This window comes from Lissotriton helveticus, chromosome 11, assembly GCF_964261635.1.
Source record: "Lissotriton helveticus chromosome 11, aLisHel1.1, whole genome shotgun sequence".
NCBI classification, from domain to species: Eukaryota; Metazoa; Chordata; class Amphibia; order Caudata; family Salamandridae; genus Lissotriton; species Lissotriton helveticus.
In genome coordinates, this window is record NC_136072.1 from 940,616,322 (window position 1) to 940,635,161 (window position 18,840).

An 18,840-nucleotide genomic window follows, 5' to 3' on the forward strand; every position below is an offset into this window, starting at 1 on the left:
TGGCCTTGTCCAGTGCCTCGCGGAAGAAGCTGGATTTTGTTTGTTTTTGATGTGGTTGTTATACTTCCTACGGGCTGCTTTCAGTTGGTCACGAAGGATGGCAGTCGGGTAGTTTCTCCACTTTCTTTCTTAGGCTCTTTTAAGTTTCTCCTTTCTGCATTGAGGTCAGCGTTGAACCATGTTCTGGATGGAATGGCTCTGCTTCTTTTGAGCTTTAGTAGAGCTAGTTTGTCGAGTATGGACACAAGCTGAATGTGAAGTCCATTTCTTTGTCAAGGAGGAACAGGTACACAGCACCTCATTCAGAAAAGCCACTTCATGCAACAGCATATTACATGCGATGAGTGCACATGCCAGCTCAGTCATCTCTAATATCCCCTATGGCGAGATGGTCAGAACCCGACGCATTTGCAGTAAGTAGAAAGGGTTCAAAGACAATATCACAGATATTAAACAATGATTTGCCAATAAGGGCTACAACCACCACACCCTTAATGAAGCTCCCTAGAGCTGACACACCCCAACTTACCACCCCCCGGAACAGGAGTTGTGGGCCATCAACAGGCAGAACCAGTGACAAGATTTCTTTCTTTACCAACTACACTGCACATAGTGATACAATCTTCAAGGGCTTTGGAAAATACTGGCATCTACTATGGGATATTCCCAAACTGCCCCCTTTCATCAATGAGAAGCCCTCGCTTGTTTACAGAAGAGGTCGCATACTGAGGAGAACTCTATGCCCCAGTTATATCACCACAAAGCCCCCCACAACATAGTTACCCTCAGCACCCGTTGGGTTTTACACATGTACCACCTGCAATGTCTGCCCATTTGTTCAGAACAAATGTAAAGAGTTTTGCTACAACACCATTAGAACACACAAGATTAAACATTTCATTAATTGCAACACCTAGTATGTGGTGTGCACCTTTGAATGCCCATTTGGAATGGTATATGTGGGTAGCACGGCGCAAAGCCTTAAGAAAAGAATACAGGAACACCGCCGTGCACTCATAAACGAAGACATTAGATACCCCATGACGGAGCACTATCGAAACACTCACAGTGGTAACAACGCATTCAGCTTCTGTGGCATTGCCCACGTACCACCTAATAACCGGGGGGGGGGGGGGGCAACAGAAAACTTACGCTGGAATCCAAATGAATCTGTAGACTCCAGTCTGTCTCCAAAGGACACAACACCGACAATGAGTTTCACAACTTTTTTAACTGACTTCCCTACCCACACTGATTGCCACGGTAGCGAACAGGGTTGTACACTCGAGAGAAGCTACTTGCTCCTTGTTTAGGCAGTGCCTCAGGACCCACACTTCCCACTCCACTTGCTGAATGCCTACTTGCTGAAAGCCTACTTAGCCTGGCTCGTATAACATGCATATCTACTCTGGCACAAGATACTTGCTCTTTTTTAAGGTTCTTCCCCAGGACCCCCACTTCCTACTCCATTTGCTGAAAGCCTACATAGCCTGGCTCATACCACTTGGATTTCCACCCTGTCGGTATCCAACAGGAACACATACAGGCAACCCTCACTTCATTCTGTCTCACTAGGCCGTATTCAGTGTAGCACCACGAACCGTTACCGGCGACCCTGTGGGCTTGGTACCGGAGGGTTTCCCAAGACAGCCCTCTTTGTTACTCTTTGCTATCAGTAGTGCCTCCTCCCTGGCCGCACCATTGGTCCGCCACCCACAACTGTGGCATCACCTCCATCTTATAACGTAGGGCACACGGTTATACAGCCGAGCTCGCATTATAACCAGTTCCTGCTTATAAGCCCCTGGCTAGAGCCCGCCTGCTCCACCTGCATTATATGTAGTCAGACCTGTACACATACAGGGCACACGGCCACACATCCGGATCATATTATAACCATCTCACTTGGTGGTATGTCGGCCGTAACAACTGCATGTAACCTGTTTTTCTTTGTGTCTGACCTGTTAACACACACGCGGGGTCTGACCTCAGAGTGGTCCCACTTGTAACTGTACCTGCCACTCTCAGGACTGCTGCTGTTATGTCACCATTGCTCTTTCTCTTTTCACTATTTTTTTAGGACCTCAGCAACCCCACTACCCTTCCCATTATTTCATCGCAGCTTTTTATAACTTTCCCCTCATACCGGGCGGCACATTTGTTTATTGACAGGACTTTCCAGTTCCCCTTTGACTTTTTTGCCTTGTGCTTCAGATCTGGTATCATTCCCTGTATTTTAATGCCCATTCCTTTGACAGGGCCTACCTCATTCACATGACTAAACATGTTGTCTCACCGCGGTAGCGGCTAACTTTTGAGTATGCCACTATTGACTTCTATTATACTATCTCTTGCTTTGCGTAACCTCCGCTCTTTATGGCATGTTTTTATTCCCTGTGGTTCGACCTGGTGAGTCCATCTTTATTTCTAATTTATTTTCTTTGATAGTTTCACTCCTTTCATAGCCCCGGCAAACTTTTTCGGTCATGCCATCATTCATTTCCATAATACATTTCGCTTCTCTGTGTTACCCCCGCTCCTAAATGACATTTTGTATTGCCTGCGGTTTGACCCAGTATGTCCATCTCTATTCACAGTTTACTCTCTTTGACTGCTTTACTCCCCTCACAGTCTTTTAGTCTCTTTTTCCTTTCTGTCATAGCAAGCATGCTAACTGGTTGCTCAGCAACCTCACACGGGAGAGCTCCTCGTCCCGCACAGCTGTCATGACATCACTGAAACGCACCAATGAATATGTGTTGACACTGACCAGGAGTGGTTACCTTATTCCACCAGACACGTGCTCATGCTTGGTTATATATATTCTTTCTTGTGATGACCATATTAGCATTTATGAATGTCACTCATCCCTGAGTGTGGCAGCTATGACCCTCCAATTGTTTTTAATGGTCTTTTAAATGTCTTATGCACTGATGTGGCTTCACATCACATGTATGTTTATAGTGCCCTTTGTTGAGTTTTGTATGGGTTAGTGATACATGTTTTGTTCACCTTGTACCCCTTGTGTCACCTATGTGTATATTCGTGTTATCTATGTTTCTTTAACCTTTCCAGCCCTGACGAAATTCATTTCATGAACCAAACGCGTTGGCTGATGTATTTTATTAATCATATGGATTCTCATAAATAAAGATTGATTTAACAAAGACACTGATCGAGCTTCTTTATTAACTTCATATCGTCCTGAAAGTGCACCGCTCCATTGTTCCTACTACTTGGATATACATGTCTGCTTAAAGGGAGCAGCCTTGCAAGAGCCTGGGAGCAAAATGGAGAAACAACCGCTGGTGAAGAAGCCGGTGAAGCCAAGTATGGTAAGTGCAACCAGATGAAGTTTTCATGTTAAGAAAAGTGCAATTTATCAATGAACCATTCACAACTACTGATATATTGATGCAGCAGGCAATTTTTGTTATATACATATATGTATGTCAATTGACTACCTGTCATTTCCATTGGCTCTCAAGCATTCCTCGTCTATTTGTAAGCACCTGATGCAGACCAAGTTTTCATCTTTGCATTCTGATACTTGTAGATTGGCATTTATGAGATCATCAGAACTAGAGGTACTAGACAGCGACGAAAAAAGCTGGTTTGATGAACTATTCACACATGGAGCTGGGCAAACTGAGAGCCTTCAGTCTTTTTTTTTTTTCAAAACAGATTTTTATTGACAGATCACATAGACAATCGCAGATCTCTGTACCCCAGAGGTATCCGCCAAGAATCAATACAAATATAGAATAACGCAATCCATCATTACTTTTGCAGTCAGAACAATGGGAGAGAGCCTTCAGTCTTTATGAGATCCTATCAGGTGAAAAGAAGTGAGACCACATCTAAAGTTATTAATGCTCCAGGGTTTGACAATGGCTGTGAGCGCCCATGTCATAAAGGAAGATCATCCTGGAGTCATTCTGAAGTCATCCGATGTTTTCAGCCAGGCTATCCCTGCAATTATCGGAGGAAGTCATCTGAAGCCATCCTGAAGTATGACTATAGGGAGAAATATTTAAATGAGATGATTCCAGATCCAGAGGCATCACAGTAACTACTTCAAAATGAGCTCTTCATTACTTCCTTGGAACATGTGTGATTATCTTTAACTACTAGAGGGTGACTCCATGATAACAAAAGGGTGAGGGAAGATTACTCAAGGATGACTCCATGACAACTAGGGGATAGGAACACATCACTTCAGGATGACTGCATGACAACTAGGGGATGGGAGCAGATTACTTCACGATGATTCCATGACAACTAGGGGATGGGAGCCGATTACTTAATGATGACTCCATGACAACTAGGGGATGGAAACAGATTACTTCATGACGGTTCCATGGCAACTAGAGGATGGAGGCAGACTATTTCACAATTACATCATTAGTACTTCAGGTGTTGTTTGCATTACTTCATGTGTAATTCATGGTGTGGTTTTATTACTTCACTATGATCTCATGAGGACCTCTTGATAGTTTTCCCTATTCCAGTAATAATTCAAGAGGATTGATTTTAAGGCGCTCACTTTGGCTGATGGGTCTTTCTTCCAGGGTCATTCCACTAGACTTTAACAGCACTGGAATGTACTGTTAAACAAAAACATACAGCCTCTTAATCAGTGAATGTCAGATACCTGCCTGACATACTGTTGTGGTAATACCACAATTCCACTAAGTATATCAACACAATCTCTAATTGCAACAACCACAAATGTAGATTTTATTGGGGAATAACAGGTGTATACTTCATTTAAAGATGCATAGTGACCATCAGCTTTCAGTGAACTACAGTGACCTCATTGCATTTCTTAATGAAGCGACAGTGTGTTTCTCTAAATTGAAACAATCATGTTATGGGTAAGGAATTCTTCTCTGTGTGTACTAGATGTGTTTGGGCACTTAAAGCAATCTGTTATAGAGGACCAGAGAGAACTACCATCATTTCTACAACCCAGTTCTCTCAATCTCCCTAACCATCATCCCTTTTCTGACTCGATGTATGTCAGCAGTGATTGGTAGATGGTAACAACAGTGGGAGAGGAGCAAAGAGAGAGGCTATGAGTGAGATGGTGTTTATAAGTATGGTCAGAGGATGTTATAGGAGTTCCGAGAAGTGCCAGTGAGTAATATTATTAGTGTGAGAGGGTAACAGATGTGAGCGTTATTGCAAATAGCTTTGGGTAAGGGGCAGGTTAATTAGGAATTTATGGGTTTGCAAGTTTGTAGTGTTATGCAAGTGAATGGTGTAGTGAAATATTTGAACAGCATTGCAAATGGTTTTGTAAGTGGCTAGTGTGAGTAGGGTAAAGAGAATGTAATGAAAGTGGGGATTTGAGTGGTTGAAATTATATGATGTGAAACACTGATGATTTGTCAGTGGGTGTCTCGACGGTGGATGTTGGAGACTGACACGAATAGGTGTTGGAGACTGGTTAAGAAAAATACTCAGAGCAACTGCAAAGCGAGTGATAATGTATGGTTGGGAATATGAACTTTAAGCGGCTGAGAAAAGTTGACGTGTTATGAGTGGCTGTTTGGTGTGAAAGGTGCTATTTGGTTGAAGTTAATGAATGGTGTGAAAAACTAGAACTATTGGTTGTTGTGAGCAGAGGGTGTGAGCAAATGGTACTGAAAGTATGTCTTAGCAAGTGGTGGTAAGAGTGGGCTATTAGGTAATGCTGTGAGTAACAATGCCTTGAGATGAGTGAGTGGCAAGCAAATTATGTAATTGGCTGTAAGTGACTCAGTATTGTACATGGGTGAGCGTTAGCCTGTTGGTGATGTGTAAGTAGTAAGAGTACTATCAAAGTGGCTGTCAGTGAGTAATGCAGGGAATAGTATTCTAAATGGCAGCACAAACTGTAAAATTATTTTTCTGAATTTCTGAATAATCATGGATCGTAAGTGCAAATGATGGTGTCAAGTGTGGATGATGCCCTAGACAACGTATTAGATGAGAAGATATGCTTAGAGATATTGAGTGGAAGGAGTAGCTATGAATAGGGGTTGTGGAGTGTGGAACAAAAGTGCAAAGAACTGTTGAGTGTGACATGGGATGTGAAGACTGAATGTGCAGAGCAGACTCGAGAAGTGATTGTGAATAGTGAGTGGAGCAGTGCAACATGGAGTCAAGACTATGGATATAGTGAAGGAAATGTGGTGTGTCGAGCATATTTGAAGGTAGGGGGTGAGTGTCTGAAAAGTTTCAGTGCTCCGTCCATCATCTCCTTGTGTTTGCTTTGTTTGCCCTAAGTTGGCAGGGGATGCCCAGATGTGGGTCCCTTGCTAACTTTGCCACTGGATTATAACTAGCCTGGCTGATGAGGGCTATTAGCCCGAAACTGTCCCAGGTTTCTTCTTTCTGGCCCCGGGAAGACATCGGTTAGCTGTTCGGGCTTGACTGTTTCCATGAGGTACAGGGTCAAGACTGATTTGCATATAGCTGTGTCTGAACTGGGGTGGCGAAGTGAGCTAAAGAATGATGATGGATTCAACCCAGATCTGTGACTGGGGATGAGTGTCTGAAAACTTTCTGCGCTCCGTCCATCATCTCCTTGTGTTTGCCCTAAGTTGGCAGTGTCTGTCCAGACATGGGTACCTTGCTCACTGTGCCACTTGATTCAAGCTAGTCTGGCTGATGACGGCTATTAGCCCAAAACCGGTCCCAGGTTGCTTGTTTCTGGTCCAGGGAATACATGGTTCGGCAGTTTGGGCGGGACTGTTCCCATGAGGCACAGTGTCAAGACTGATTTGCATATAGCTGTGTCTGAACTGGGGTGGTGAAGTGAGCTAAAGAACAATGATGGATTCAACCCAGATCTATGATTGGGTGTGAGTGTCTGAAAAGTGTCAGGGCTCCCTCCTCCATCTCCTTGTGTTTGAGCAGATTTGAAGAGCACATCAAGCAGCAGTTTCACGACAAGCATTGAAAATGTAATCAGTCTTGCAGTTGTTTGAGTCAAAGCTATTGGCATTGCAAATGGCAATGTCTTTTTCCTCTGTGCCATGGAATGTATGAATGTGGTGTGTAGTCGAATTATGTATGTTGGATTGGGTTAGTTAGTTGTGTAATTGGGTGGCATGGAATTGTGTGGGGTGGACTGGATTTGTGTAGTGGAATTATGTGGCATGGTGTGCTATGGAATTACACGGATAGTAAATATGTGGTATTGAGTATACTGGAATTATGTATAGTGGTATTGTGCGTTATGGAGTGTAATTATGTGGAGTGGTATGTAGTGGAGTTTAATTATATGGTGTGCTGTTAAATGTTGTGCCACGATGTGGAATTGTGTGGTGTAGATTAGATGTATGTGGTATGTTGTGTAATTGTATTGAATTGTATTATGAGGTTTGGTGTCGAATTATGTGGTGTGGATTGCAAAAGTGTGGAGTTGAATTGTGTGGTGGGGAAATGTATGACTAGCTTTACCTGTTTGGTTATGAAAAAAAAGAAATAGATAGGAGCTAAGCTTCAGAGTTGTGTGTTTGAGTGTTAAAACAAAAACAAAGAGTGAGCTATTGGTGTTGTAAATGTAAATGTCTCTTACCTATATGTTATGGATTGGAGTAGATCTATGTGGTGTGTAGTGCAATGGAGTGGGTTGGATTGGAATGATTAGTTGTGGCATTGTGTAGTCTAATTGTGTGGTGTAGAGTGTATATGTGTAGTGGAATCATGTGGCATGATGTGCAGTTGTATTATGTGGATAGCAATTATGTGTTTTTGAGTGATTTGGAGTTATTTGTAGTGGGACTGTGTGTAATGGAGTGTAATTATGATGAATTATATTTTGTACAGCGGAGTGTTGTGGAGTTTAAATTTTTGGTGTGCTGTTGAATTTTATGGTATGATGTTCAATTGTGTGTTGTAAATTTTATATATGTGGTGTGTAGTGGATTTGTGTTGTGGGGTGGAATAATGTTAGTTTTTTTTAATTATGTGGTGTGGAATGGATTTGTTTGGAGTTGAGTAGTGTGGCATGGAACAGTGTGGTATAGAGTGAAATTATGTAGAGTGGAATAATGTGGCACGGTGTGGAGTGTTTTTATGTGGATTGGTATGTGGTATATAGTGGATTTATGTGGGGTGTATTTATGTGGTATTGAGTAGTGTGTAATTAGGTGGAGTTGAATTATGTGGTGTTCAGTGGTGTTATGTGGATTGTAATTATATTGCCTGGTGTGGTTGCATGGATTGGCTTTGTATTGAGTGTTGTTGCATCGAGTAGCGTTGAGTAGAGTGGTGTGGCGTAAAGTGGAGTGCAGTTGTGTAGCATTGTGTAGAGCCCAGTTGGTTGGAGTGGTGTTGCATATAGCAGAGTGGAATTTTGTGGAGAGGAGTGGGATTGCGAGGAGTGGTCTTGGGTAGAGTGGAGTGGCATTGCAAGAAGTGGCACTGCGCGAGTGACGCTATACTGATTGACGCTTTTCGTGGAGTGGTGTGGCACAGAGTGTTGTGCAGTGCCTTAAGTGGAGTGCAGTTATGTGAAGTGGTATTGTGTGGAGTGTGGCTGCATGGAGTGGCATAGAGTGAAGTGGCATTGCATGGATTGGCAATGTATTGAGTGGTGTTGCGTATAGTGATATTGTGTAGAGCTGAGTGGCGTGGGGTGGAGTGGTGTGCAGTTATGTAGAGTGGAGTGCGGTTGCTTGGAGTGGCATGGAGTAAAGCAGAGCGGTGTGGAGTAGAGCAGTGTGGAGTGGGGCAGTGTGGAATGAGGCGTTGTGGAGTGGCGCAGAGTGAGTAGGGCAGCGTGGAGTCGGGCAGAGAAGAGTGGAGTAAAGCAGAGTGGAGCAGAGAAGAGCAGAGTAAAGCTGAGCAGAATAAAGTTGAGCGGAGAAGAGTAAAACAGAGCAAAATGGACCTGAGTAAAGCTGAGTAGAGCAGAGTAAAGCTGAGTGGAGTGGATTAAAGCTGAGTGGAGTGGAGTGGAGAAAATCTGAGTAAAGGAAAGGTGAGCAGAGCAAAGCTGAGCAGAGCAGAGCAAAGCTGCAAAGCTAAGTGGAGCGGATTAAAGCTGAGAGGAGCAAAGCTGAGTAGAGCACAGCAAAGCTGAGTAGCAGTGAGTGAAGCAAAGCAGAGTGGCACTGAATGGAGCAAAGCAGAGTGATACTGAGTGGAGTGGAGCAAAGCAGAAGGAAGTAACGCTGAGTGGTGTTAGGTGGATGAAGCAGAGGGGAGTAAAGCAGGGTGGAGTGGAGCAAAAAAGAGTGGCATGGAGTAAAGCAGAGTAGCACTGAGTGGAGTAAAGCAGAGGGGAGTAAAGCAGGGTGGTGTTGAGTGGATGAAGCAGATGGGAGTAAAGCAGAATGGCATGGAGTAAAGCAGAGTGGAGTAGAGCAGATTGGCGGTGAGTGGAGTAAAGCAGAGTGGCAGTGAGCAGAGTGGAGTACAATGGAGTGGAGTTGACAAGAAAGTGGAGTCAAACACAGTAGAGTGGCGTTGAGTGGAGTAACGCAGAGTGGTGTTGAGTATAGAGGGTAGAGTAAAGTAAAGCAGAGAGGAGTAGGGTAAAGCAGAGTGGAGCAGAGTAAAGCAGAGTAAAGCAGAGTAAAGTAGAGTAACGCAGAGTGAAGTAGAGTAACACAGAGTGAAGTAGAGTAACACAGAGTGAAGCAGAGAGGAGCACAGCAGAGTGACGTTGAGTGGAGTAAAGCAAAGTGGCCTAGAGTTGAGTGGAGTAAAGCAGAGTGGGGTTGAGTAGAGTAAAGCAGAGTGGCATGGAGTAAAATGGAGTGGAGTAAATCAGAGTGGATTAAAGCAGAATGGCGCTGCATGGAGTGGTGTTGCGTAAAACTGAGTGGTGTTGCATAGAGGGGGATGGCGTTGCATGGAGTGACTTTGTACTGAGTGGTGTTGCATGGAATGGTATTGCATAGATTAGAGTGGTGCCTAGGCGAGACCTAAAAAAGAATGGAGAGTGCTTGTAGAGGCTGGCAGTGAGATGGGGAGTCAGTGGATGGTCAGCAGATAGGGAGACATGAATGTGTAGCGTGGATAAAGAGGTTGGTTTTAGAGGCCAAAGAGTGCCTAAGGAGGGGATATAGGTGGTGGCACACAGATGTGAAAATAGAAGAAGGACAATGAATCGTACAAATGAAGGGTGGAAAACACACATGGATGATTGCTTTACCACATGAAGATTGATTAGCAAGTGTGGCGATCTAGAGTTGAGGGCAGCTGTGTAAAGGTAGCAGCTAAGGAGCCGAGAGCAGATGGTTGCAACAGGGTGGAGGAGTGAATATAAAATATGGTGCAGGAAATTGGGAAACATGTGAAAAGTAGAACATGGAGAGAGAATTCGGGCTGTGAGATGTGTGTGGTGAAAAGAGGATGTAGAGGCTGCACCCAAGATGTGGTGAATTGGTGTGAAGAGAAGATAGAGGGCTGAATCTCAAAACGTATGTGAGCGGCACTAAAACATGTTATTGGCAGTAATTAAAACAGTTTTTTCTAGACATCTTTCATCATCTTTTATATTTAAAAAAACAGATTTATTTTATAAGGTCATGTGTAACAAGGAGGTTTGTACATATCTTTTGTGTTGCATTTTTTAGGAGTGGTGATATGTTATGTTCTTTGTACTGTTGTGTTTTTGTGGTGCATTATTACATTGTTTTGTTGTATTTTATATATTATGTTGAGTTTTGCTTTGAGTTTCATGTTGTGCTGTTCTATCTTTTTGTTTGATTGTATTAGGTTGCTTTGTGTTATATTATTGTGTTAAATTCTGTTGTTTGCTTTGAGAAATTACAATATATTTCTTTAAAATAATTCACAGTGACAAACAGACATTTGCCCATTTCTAATTAAGTAAAATAGCTCTTCTCAGCTCTTCAGCTATTCAAGATATCAGCCCAAATGTATGGTCAAGACCGGTCTTAAATTAGCATTTTAATGCCCACTCTATGTGGTATGGCTAAGGATATCTTGACTAATACTGATAGACTTAGCAGGTCTAGATCGTAACATTATAAATGTGCAAACAGGGTTAAGCTCATGTATTTTGAGCTACTTCATTAAACTACAGAAAACAATATGTAGGTTCTTGCGTAATAGGTTTGACAAGGGCCAAGTAAGTATATTATCAGTGAGAAACATGTTTATCTAACTGTACATTAAAAATATTGACTTTCTTTTAGGGCCTAAAGGTGCATTCTTCAAGTGTAGGGAAGAACCAACTTTTGTGTGGTATACCCTCTGTTTTTGCTGGCTGTAGAACTCTGAGCACTTTATCCCTGCTAGCCAGTGATAAAGTGCCTGTGCCCCTCACTTCAATCTGATGAAACTGATTTACTCCTAATTGGCATGTGTAAACTTACCTATAAGTCCCTAATATAAGGCACAAAGGGGAAGATTTACAAGAAAGTTACGCATCTGTAGAGATGCATCACTTTCCCTGCGCCACCATGAAAAACCCTTGCGTCACCATGGATGCTCCGTATTTACAATACTGTGCACCATGGCGCAAGGATCGACAGATGCATCTGACGCATCTGTTAAAGGAAAAGTCATGCATTGCTGGAGTTGCGTCACAAGCCTGACGCAACTCCAGCAATGAGTGTGGCGGGCTATTCCCAATACACTGCGTCACGCCTTACGCCTGCTTTAAGCAGGCAAAAGGTTTTGACGCAGTGGCGTCCTAAAAGTCAAGCAGTGAAATCTTGTAGATTTCACTGCATCACTTTTTCACGAGGCTTTCCTGCATGGGAACGCCTACCCTGCATACATTATACCTGATGCAGGTATAATGTCACGCAGGGCTTCACAATGTGACGCATCTCACGTTGTAAATGGGCCGCAACTTTTACACCACTGCAACGACGGCACAAAAGTGACGGAAGGGGCTTGTAAATCTGCCCCCAAGTGTAAGTGTATCTAAGGCCAGTAAGTTAAATGTCACTAGTGGACTGCAGCACGCACTGTGCCATTCACTGCACAGTGGCTGTGTGAAACATGGCTTCGGGCCTGCCACTGTAGCCTGACTAATGAAGCTTTTATACGGCAACTGGATCTGTCAAAGTAAATCCTTTTGATGGATCAAAATCTTCTCTTTCAATCAATCAATCAGGGTTGGTAAAATGCAACCACTCACCCTGGAGGGTCTCAAGGAGCTGGGGGGGGGGGGCAAGGGGTCCAAATCCATTGAGTGGTGGGCTCACACGAAAAGCCAGGTCTTGAGGTCCTTCCTAAACTGGGGCAATGTGGGAGATTGCTGGAGGTAGAGGGGGAGTGTGTTCCAGGCTTTGGGCGAGGTAGGAGAAGGACTTTCTTCCCATTCTAGTCTTGCTTATACGTGGGACAGTGGCCAGTGAGAGCTGGGCTGATTGAAGGTGTCTTTTGGGTGCGTGGAAAGAGAGGCGGCTGTTCAGGTATGCAGGTCTGGTGTTGTGAAGGACCTTGGATGCGTGGGTAAGGAGTATGAAGGTTATTGTTCTTTTGACTAGAAGCCAGTGGAGATCGCAGAGGTGTTGGGTGATGTGACTGCGAGGGGGGAGGTTTAGGATCAGCCTGGCTGCGGCGTTCTGGGCAGTCTGGAGTTTGCGAAGGAGTTTCTTGTTGATTCCGGCATAGAGAGCATTGCCTTAGTCCAGTGTTTTGATGATGAATGCGTACATGACAGTTGGGATCCATCTGAAGGTCTTTCTAAGGATGTGGAGGGAGTTGAAGCAGGTCGAGGAGACAGTGTTGATCTGGCAGGTCATTGTGGGTGATGAGTCTAGTATGATGCTGAGGTTTCGTGGGTGGTCCGTCGGGGTGGGGGAATTTCCTAGGTTGGAAGGCCACCAGGAGTTGTTCCATGCAGAGGGAGCGAAGCCAAAGATGAGGACTTCTATCTTTTCTGAGCTGAGTTTCAGGCAGCTGTTCTTCATCTAGGTGGCAATGCTTTTCATCCCTTCTTGGGAGTTGTGTATGATGATATTGGGTTCGTTGTGAGGGAGAGGAGCAGCTGGATGTCGTCTGCATATGGAACAATGTTGAGCCCATGGTTCTGGAAGATGGTTGTGAGTGGGGCCATGTAGATGTTGAAGATGGTAGGGCTTTGGGAAGAGCCCTGGGGCACTTCACAGTTGGTCTCTGTCAGCTTTGAAAGATAGGGAGGGAGTCTGACCCCTGAGTTCTGCCGGTGAGGAAGGAGAGGATCCAGTTTGAGGGCCTTGCCGCGGATGCTGGCGTCGTGGAGTCTGATGGCTAGGGTGCAATGGTAGGTGATGTTGAATGCAGTTGAGAGGTCCTGGAGGCTGAGGGCTGCTGTTTTGTTTTGGTTGAGGATGAAGCGGATGTAATCGGTAGCAGCTTGTAGGGCTGTCGAGGATGTTTTTAGCTTCGATGAAGTTTGCTAGCTGGGTATTGAAGGCCTTTTCAATGACCTTGGCTGTGCAGGGAAACAGGTAGATAGGCCTGAAGTTCTTGAGGTCCATTGGATCCACAGGGGGTTTCTTCAGGAGGGGTTTGACTTAGGCGTGTTTCCAGTCGTCGGAGAAGGTGACGGTCTCAAAGGAGCAGTTGATCATCCAACATAGTTTGGGTGTGATGGCAGAAGCAGCTCTGTGGAAGATGTGGTGTGGGCAGGAGCCTGAGGGTGCTCCGGAGTGGATTCTTTTCATGGTCTTCAAGGTGTTTTCTGTTGTGAGCGGGATCCATTCGAACAGGGTCTGTTGGGTGGCGTCGAATGAGGGGGAGCTGGAGCGGTGAGGTGGTCTTGGTTGTTGAAGTTGCCGTAGATCGCTTTGATCTTGTGGAAGAAGGTGCTGAGTATGTTGCAGAGGTCTTGGGAGGGTGGGATGTTTGTTGTTTTGCAGCAGGGTTTGGCAAATTCCTTGATGATGGAGAAGAGTTCTTTGGTGTTGTGTGTGTCGGTGAGGATTCTGTCTTGGAGGGATTTTTTCCTTGTGGATTTGATGAGTTGGTGGTGTGTGGTGGTGGCTGCTTTGTAGGCGGCGCGTGTTTCTGGGGTTTTGTTGTTCTTCCATGTCTTTTCGAGTCATCGACAGGAGCGTCTTTATTCTTGGAGTGCAGGGGTGAAACAGCTTGCTTTCTTGATATGTCTTTTGGTGGCTTTCTTGAGGGGGGCAAGTGTGTCGGCACAGCTTATGATCCAGCAGTGGAGGTTGCGTGCTGCGGTGTTCGTGTTTGACGTAGTCGGCGGTGGGGTGCTTACAAGAGTGGAGGTGAACTTGTCTTCGGTGATTTTGTACCAGATTCTGCAGGGGAGGCGATGGGATTTTCTTGTGCACAATGTTTTTTTTAAGGAGAAGTGGATGCAGTGGTGCTCTGTCCAGAGGAGATCCGAGATGTGGCTGTAGGAGACGATGTTTCCTCAGGTGAAGACGGGATCAAGTGTTTGTCCCACTGTGTGCGTGGGGGGGGGGGTGACTAGTTGTTTCAGTCCTATGTTGGCGGGGTTCTCTAGGATGGAGGCCGTATTTGAGTCGTTGTGGTTATCCAGGTCGAAATATTTAGGTCTCTGAGTAGGATGTATTCTGTGGATGCGAGGGAGTGGGGGCAATGAGGTCGGTGATGGTGTCAGTAAAGGGAGTGCAGGAGCAGGGGGTGGCCTTTAGATGAGGGTTCCACTGAGAGTCGTTTCGGGGTTGGTCCAGATCTGGAAGTACAGGTGCTCCATGAGAGTTGTTGTGTCATCCGGGAGGGTGGTCATGCGGAGGATGCTTTTGTGAACCAGTCTTTGTGCAAGATCTTGTATCCATCAGGAATGACAGTGGTGATGCCAGGTGAAGATTTGGCACTCGTCTAGGTTTCTGTGAGGATGGCAACGTCGGGTGAGTGTTGAGGAGGTCCCAGGTTTCTATGGCGTGCTTGTGTACGGAATGTATGTTGAGAAGGATGCAGTTGAGTGGTTTGTGAGCAGTGATGTCCAGTAGGTTGGGAGATGGTGCTGGGGTACGGAGGTGGGCGAAGGTGCGGCAGCAGTGTAGACAGGAGAGAGGGCCGTGGGTGTTCGGCGTCGAGAGCTGGCACTTGTTGTTGCAGCCGGGGTTAAGATCGCGGAGGGTGCTATAGGTGTAGCCATGGTGGGTCAGAGGACCATGGTCCCTGATGCTGGTTGCGGTCGGGTAGCAGATGGGCACAGACGGGCCTTTGGCACACCTTCATTTAAATATGAATAAGTTACCTCTATGTAGGCCTTAAAGCCCATAAGTTAGGCTGCGTGGGATTTAAAAGTAGTATGGCCTCTCACCTTTTAAAGACTCTAATGCTCTCACCAGCTGTGTGCAGCGCTCTACAAACAATACATGCATATGGTGCCTACAACAGACATTGCTGTTTATGAGCTTTTACGGTCATGCCTCCCTCTCAGAAATCTTAAGTAAAGGAGAGGAAGTGTACAAGGAATAACATGGTTCTGCCAGGTCTTCTACACTGATGTGTAAGGGAATGTTATCCACTGTATACTCTAGTGTTAACTGACAATGTAATACTCTATGTGACATCTAAAGCACAGACCATAGTTGTATGAGAGTGAGATAATGACAGTCAAGTCGCTATAACTTTCTGTGCCCCACTACTACATTTTAGAGCCAGTGTGTGATCCCTTAATCAAGCTGCCCTGTATAATACCAGGATGATTACACTGCAGCAGTGGCTTCCTCACTTTCAAACTCTACGAATTATATTATCTCATTCTGCCTCAGACCCCTACCTGCAAAAGCCTGAAGGAAAGACTTGTATTTAACATGAAATATTTTTAAACATCTTGACTATGAAGGAGATGACTCAGAATGGATGTAATTTTTGTAACGACTATGTCTGGAAAGTGGGGTAACTGGATTTGGCTTGTGGGTTGGAGGGGAATGTAAAAATGGCGTTCAAAAGTTGCGGCCTTAACAAATCACAACTCCAGTCAATTAACAGGACTGCTAATTGGTTTGTGGCTGGCCATTTGGAAAAGTGGGGAGGGGCCATCCCACCTCCCCATCCCCGGGTATCTCATCCTTGTAGACCTCCCACTGAACCATTCCTAAATACAAAACAGCAGAATGGCAACCCCGTTAATCACTGGGGTTGCCCAGCCTAGCCCCCACACCAAATAAATGGCCTTGCAGGTGTCATAACTTCCGGCACCATCGGAAGTACTTGGAAGTCATGCCTTCTAACCATCTCTCATTTTTGTAGTTGAATTGATGCAGAAAAAGCAAAAACAAAGGCATCAAGGGCAGAGGAAATGGAAATGGGGAAAGATCCAACATCTGAATATTCGATTGGTGCAGTAAATTAGATGTTTGCTTGGAAGCACCTTCATCAGACTTTCTTTCCTGTCATGCATTACATTCTGGAACATGTAGTTCTATGTTTAGATTCACTCTCAACGGGAAACAGCCTTTACCGCTACAATGCATCCATTACATCAAATGCCGTTGCAACGAAAAAGGTGTTCAGCAGTGGGTAGAAGGTGCTGGATTGAAATCCAACACCTTCCCTACTATTGCACACACTGGAGTTGGAATAGAAAATTAATGTATTCCAACTTCTAGCTCTCCCCCAACAGAAAGACGGGGTAAAGGTTGGCGTTGCAACGGCATGCGATGTAATGGCATGCATTGTAACGTCACATATTCCTCTCAACATCAAAATCCATGGTAAAAAAGCATGAGAAAAGTGCAGAGGAAAATAATTGCTGCCTTGCCTAATAGTTGTTAAATCTGCATAGCACAGTGGCCTTGGTAGCCTTTTTCAGCATATGCACTTTTTTTTAAAATTAACTTTATTGGTTTTGCATAGATAAAGAAAATTCATTGGTTGCAGTTCACTAAGTAGCACATGAAATAGGTCAAAGATGGTGGATGATACAGGTAGGGTCAGCCCATTACAATCCAACACAGCACTTTGTATATCAATTGCAGCGTAACGTAGAACACAGAAAAAACAGAAAATCATGGTGGCATCATATTAAACCATTTACCCCACACTCTGTGAAATAATTCTGGGCACCCCCGGGCTTCAAATAGGCTTCTTCCTGGATCCCGTACCAGTCCACACTCCTCCTCCACCCCTTCACAGTAGGCACCCTGGCCTGTGACCAGTGCAGTGCTATGTCCCTCTTGGCCACCGCCACAGCCGTCCCAAAGAGACATTTGTCCATCCTAGAACCGTCCAGGCCGTCAAAGACCCCCAACAGCATCCGCAATGGGTCGTGGGACTTCCCACCCCAGGGCCTGGGTGTGCTCCCGCTCCAACCCCCCCAGAATGCGGCTAGCGCTGGGCAGAGCCACACCATATGGTAGAAATCAGCAGAGGCCGTATCACATCTCGGGCAATCTGAAGAGGGTCTCAGTTGGACTCGGAATAACCGCTCCGGGAAGAGGTATGCCGCATGGAGGTAGTATAACTGTATCAGGCGCAGCTTGGAGGACGTGGTCAGGGTTCTGGGCGCCATAAGGGCATCTCTCCAATCTGCCTCCAACAAGGGGCCCACCCATCCGTCCCAGCAGGCCCGAATTCAGTCTAGGGAAGCGGGCTGGTATTCACCAGGGAGCGGTAAATGCGGGACTCTCCCCCCCGCCCAGATTCCCCATCATCACCGGGGCCATCGCCTGTGGCACTGGACTGCCATACAGAAGTGCCTGGACCTGTGGGAAGTCCATCGCGTTGAGTTCTACCCGATAGGCAGGGTCGGACCAGCCACCCGCATACCAGTCGTGGGTGACGATAAGTTTTGTGGCAAGGTAGTAGAGGTGGAGGTGGGTCACCCCCATACCTCCATCAAAGGGGGAAATGCGGCAGTGTGCCAGGGATATGCGTGATCTCCCACCTCCCCAGAGAAACCAGGTTAGGGCTCCGTCGAGTTCTCGGAACCAATTGCGCGGAAGGGGGATAGTGATGTTCTGCAGTATATAATGGAAACGGGGGAGTACCATCATTTTGAAGAGCGCACTCTTGCCCAGGGGGTTCAGGGGAAGAGCCCGCCACTTCTTAAGATCTGCCTTCATCCGGACGACCAGGGGCGTAATGTTCAGAGCCCACTCAAGCTCCGGCAAGAGAACCACCCATACACCGAGGTACTTGACAGAGTGTCGCCTGAGGGGAATAGTAGACTGCCAGTCGTAGCACTCCCTGGAGGGGTGTAGCGGGACCAGAGTGGACTTGGCAGCATTGAGACAAAGCCCGGAAACCTCCTCAAAGGTCGAGAGGACCTTCAAGCACCTGGGGCCAGAATCCGCTGGATCCGCCAGGTAGGGCAGCACATCGTCTGCATAGAGGGCTATTTTGTCCACTTGGCTCTCGTCCCAGGCCCATCCACAATAGAGGGAGTCTCGCAGGATGAGCGCCGCCAGGGGCTCCGTCGCCAATGCGAACAGGAGTGGCGAGAGGGGGCACCCCTGACGCGTTCGCCTACGGATCAGGAAGGCCTCGGAGAGCTCTCCGTGAATAAGTACCCGGGATCGGGGTTGGTGTAGAGGACCTTGATGAGGCGGCTGAACGAGGGGCCGAAGCCCATCACGTCCAGCACGTCCTGCAGGTAATCCCAGCTCACCGTGTCAAAGGTCTTTTCGAAGTCGAGGAAAAGGAGGGCGAGTTACGAGGTTAGTCGATCACGGTAGGACAAGGCCAAGTGGAGGCGACGGATGCAGTGGGGGGCACCTCTAGCCGGCATGAACCAGCACTGGTCGGGGTGGACCAGCTCTTGCAGGAGGGGCCGGCGTCTCTGGACCAAGACCGTGGTGAAGAGCTTAATCTCCGTGTTGATCAGCGAGTTCGGACGGTAATCCGCACAGCTCAGAGATGGCGGTTGAGTCTTCGGGATAACCACTATCGTGGCCAAGTCCAACTCAGGGGGGAAGGAGCCAGTCTCTGCTA

General features: G+C 46.2%; 1 protein-coding gene across 1 annotated transcript in view; it reads left to right on the forward strand.

The window, feature by feature from the left end:
* The first annotated feature begins 3,250 nt into the window (after positions 1–3,250).
* The window catches only part of LOC144792329 (solute carrier family 2, facilitated glucose transporter member 11-like), a 594,529-nt gene continuing 578,939 nt past the window's right edge, over positions 3,251–18,840 (forward strand). The window contains exon 1 of the mRNA XM_078667287.1: positions 3,251–3,335. Within this exon, the coding sequence (XP_078523413.1) occupies positions 3,291–3,335 (45 nt within the window). The 5' untranslated portion in view covers positions 3,251–3,290. The remainder of the gene's footprint in view (positions 3,336–18,840) is intronic.